Raw genomic sequence first — 4,005 nt, 5'->3', positions numbered from 1 at the left:
TTTATACAAGTAAATCTGTTTACGAAGACAACCAAGAATGTCTATCCGATGAATATTTTCTATTTTGCTTTGTAAATTTACAAGATATGTTAGTTATTTAAATAATTTTAATTAGAAAATTAAGAGCTTAACGTTTATCCTACGAGTTAATTTTTTTTCGAAATCAACTAGGAATGTCCATTAGATGACTCTTTTCTATGTTGCTTTGTAAATTTACAAGAACTATTAATTATTGAAAGAATTTCAATTGAAAAATTAAGAGTTTGCTTTTCTTTCTACGAGTAGGCTTCATTTTTTACCATAATTAACTAAGAATATCTTTCCGATGATTTTTTTCTCTGATGCTTTGAAAATCTACAGCTATTATTTAAAAAGTGTTTATCAACATATTTATAGCTTGGCTATTTTTCAAGGAAGAGGCGTAATTTGTTTACGGAATGAACTAAGAATGTCTTTCGATGATACGTTACTTTGTAAATTTATAATAATTATTAATTATTCAAAAAAAAAGTTCATAAACATATTGAGAGTTGGGGTATTATTCAAATTTGTTTACGAAGTTAACTAAGATTGTCTTTGTGATGACTCTTTTCTAAGTGATTTGTTAAATTTACCAGAATTATTAATTATTAATTATTGAAAGAAGTTTCATAAAAAGTTTAGAATTTGGCTATTTTCAACGAATAGGGTCAGTTTTTTACTAAGGTTTAGTTACAATGCAACTACATACGAGTTTGCCCGAAGTACTCGCATTTGCCTAAACATTTGGTCAAATGAGAGGAAAACTGCAGAAAACCACCTCCTAGTTTAGTCGGGGTTTCAAAATTCGAGTACACAACCCGGTCTTTCGTCGTATATGGTACCCATGCGAAGTCGTGTATAAATAGAAGTTATTAAAGTAAAAATGATTATCGTGGCATTTTCTTGAACTTAATTTCCAAATAGTATAATTACAAGCAAAATGAGCGGGTCGCGCGCGTGAGAGCTTCTATTTTTTCTGAAAATCCGTTTTTTTTGTGTTGTTGTTAATAATTAGATTTTCAAACGAAAATGTACTTATTCTATTTTTGGGTAAAAGTTCATCTTATTTAGATGAAAATTGATACTTTTTATTTAAAAATTGAACTATTCGTTTAAAAATTTATTTACTGTGTGGAAAATTCTTATTTTTATCAGAAAATTCATCATTTTCGTTGAAAATTAATTTTTGTTCTAAAAATGTTCTATTTTTTATTAAAAATTGATCTTTTCTGGGTCCAAATTCAACAATTTTGATGAAAATTTATCTTTTTTTGTATTGAAAATTCAACTATTTTGTTGAAAATTCACGTATTTGGTTAAACAATTTTATTTTTAGGTAGAAAAATATCTGTTTCCTAGAAAGTTAATCTTCCTGTTTCTATTCTGCTTTTCGGTTAAAAATTGAAATATTCCGGTTAAATATTGATAACTGTAGTTGAAAATTTATCTTTAAGGTCGGAAATAAAATTACTTGGTTGGAAGTTAAACTCTTCTGTTAAAAATTACTTTTTCTTTCAAAGATTCATTATTTGAATTAAAAATTAATTATTTTGTTTAAAATAATGTTTTTTTTATATATACGAAAATGCTTGAAATAAAAAAGAAGCCTTTAATCTTAATGACTTCTGTCAATTCAGCAAAAATAATTAAATTGTTAAAATCCATTTCAATTAAATTTTTTTACATTCAGTTTATTATTTATTACTATTATTTTTAAAATGTCAGAATGATTTTAAATACCATAAAAGTTTGATTACTTCCTCCTTTTTTAAAACGTTAACAACTGTAAATGTTAAAAACGAATATCTTGTTGATCATCTTTCAGCTTCAAACTTTCAATATTATATAATTTAAAACTAAATTGGTTTAAAATTAACAATCTTGCATTGAAAGCGTATATTGAAACCTTGAAAATAGTCGAAAAACAAATTAAAACAAATAATTATTTAAATAATTAATTTTAACCGGAAATCTCCGCAATTACTTGAATAAATGTTTGAAATTAAAAAGTTAAATAAATGAGTAAATTCCAAAGTCTTGGAGGTTATAAAAATTGATTAAACGGAAATTTAATCAATTTTACATCTTAAAAACGGTCAATATTCTGCCTACCTGAAATTCTACAAATTTGTTAAATCGTTGCATTCTTGAAAAATAGTTAATTCCTGAAGTCTCTAGAAATTCCCTAAATGTTCTGAAATCTCTGAAATTCTCTTAATTCACTGAAGTCCTTGAATATTTCGAATTCCTTAAATTCTCTGCTGTCTTGGAACATTCTGAATTCCTGAAATTCCTTGAATTCTCTAAATCTCCTGAATTTCTTAAATTCTTCTGAATTTCTTTAACATTCTGAATTCTCTAAATTATTTCATGGATGTAAATGCTCTGAATTCCCTGTAAACCTTAGAATATTCTCTAATTACTGAATAGACTGAATTCCTGAATTCCTTGAATTCTCAGATATCCTTACATATTATGAATTCTTGAAATTCCTTCAATTCGCCAAATCCCCTGAATTCCTTCAATTCTTCTAAATCCCTTAAATATTCTGAATTCCTCCATTTCTCTAAATGCTCTGAGATTCTCTGAATTTCCTTTAACCCTTGAATATTCTGAATTCTTTGATTATTCTAAATTCCTGAAATTCTCCAAGTCCCTGAATTCCTTCAAATCTTCTTCCGTTTCCCAGAATTTATGAATTTCTTGAACTCCTTCAATTCTTCTGAATTTCTCCGAATTATTTGCATTATTTTGAAGTCCTTGGAATTGATTTCCAACGTCTGTAGAATTATTAAACTTTAAACGATTACAATGTCTAATTATTCCATTTTAAACGATGAATATGACACTGTATTTTTTACAGAAATCATACAGAAAATAAGTTTAATCAATTTAAAAAATGGTATAGTTTCAATTTTGGGCTTCAATCAGGAACGTTAAAAATTTATAATTTTTTGTATAATTATTAAATTTTACGGGAATTATATTTTAAGTTGCTCAGATATGATTCTTTATATAGCCTTTCTATTGAACATTATAATTTTTTATTGCTGTGAAGACTGTGATTGAATTAGAAACACTTGGATTCTAAACGTTTCAGATTGAAAAATGTCCGACTGTTAAAGCCTTCAATTTGAAGCAATTAAAACTTTGTATACGGATTCACGAAATTAGAATTTAACAAATTTTAAACTCTAATAATTAAAACAAAAATTCAGCATAAACGTTGAATAAGAAATTATTGAATTTTTAATATTCGTCATCAAAATGGCTTCAAAAATTATAATTTACAATACAACATTGTTGGTAGATAGTTGGAGGAGAATGGAGGCCAAAGATGGGGGATTGCAACTGCTCTAAAATCGCCAAGATGCAGCTGTTCCACGAGCTGAAGCAGCAATTCCCAACTCTCTCTGATTCCATCGTTAAAGATTGCATCAAAGAGGTATATAGGTACTCGTCGTCGATGTGGCTTCCCCGTCGGCGTCAATCTGACGACCCATCATAACCACCTGTACTTCAACGTCCGAATGTCCGATGATAACATATCCTCGATCAACGAGATCCGCCACCCCGACAATTCCTGACTAAAGGCTTCCTGCATGAGCGTGATAAACATGTGCGTCTTATTTTTTCAATTAATATTAACATAAATTAACCAAAATTAGTCAAATTAAGCGCCCCGCGCGCCTACAACCACGGGTTTCGTAGCCTATTAAGACGTCAATTACGTCGTTCAAATCTCCCCCTCCCATACTCTCCATCCTCTAATTCCCCTCCCCCTCTCCCTCCTACAAAATTTTTCCTCATCTTCTTTGCCTTATCCTCACTTCCTGTGCTAACACTTCCCTTCTCATACTTCCCAACCCCACATTTCTCATAACTTTCCCTCTCTTACTCCCTTTACTCTTATGTTCCCTACCTCCCTCCCCTCCCCTATATTCCCAACCCTCACTTTCCCACACTAACCCTCCCTCATTTCCC

General features: G+C 29.5%; 1 protein-coding gene across 3 annotated transcripts in view; it reads left to right on the top strand.

The window, feature by feature from the left end:
• LOC117168889 (mitogen-activated protein kinase kinase kinase 7-interacting protein 3 homolog) overlaps nt 1-4,005 on the top strand; it is a 52,570-nt gene that overhangs the window by 12,680 nt on the left and 35,885 nt on the right. For 2 of the 3 annotated variants that reach the window (XM_033354808.1, XM_033354799.1), the window contains exon 2: nt 3,332-3,466. In XM_033354808.1, the coding sequence (XP_033210699.1) occupies nt 3,359-3,466 (108 nt within the window). In that variant the 5' untranslated portion in view covers nt 3,332-3,358. Of the gene's footprint in view, nt 1-3,331; nt 3,641-4,005 lie in introns of those variants that run through there. The other variant, XM_033354817.1, reaches the window with a different exon arrangement.

This window comes from Belonocnema kinseyi, chromosome 1, assembly GCF_010883055.1.
Source record: "Belonocnema kinseyi isolate 2016_QV_RU_SX_M_011 chromosome 1, B_treatae_v1, whole genome shotgun sequence".
NCBI lineage: Eukaryota > Metazoa > Arthropoda > Insecta > Hymenoptera > Cynipidae > Belonocnema > Belonocnema kinseyi.
The sequence above is the reverse complement of the archived record's forward strand: the minus strand, read 5'-3'. Positions and strand labels throughout refer to the sequence as shown.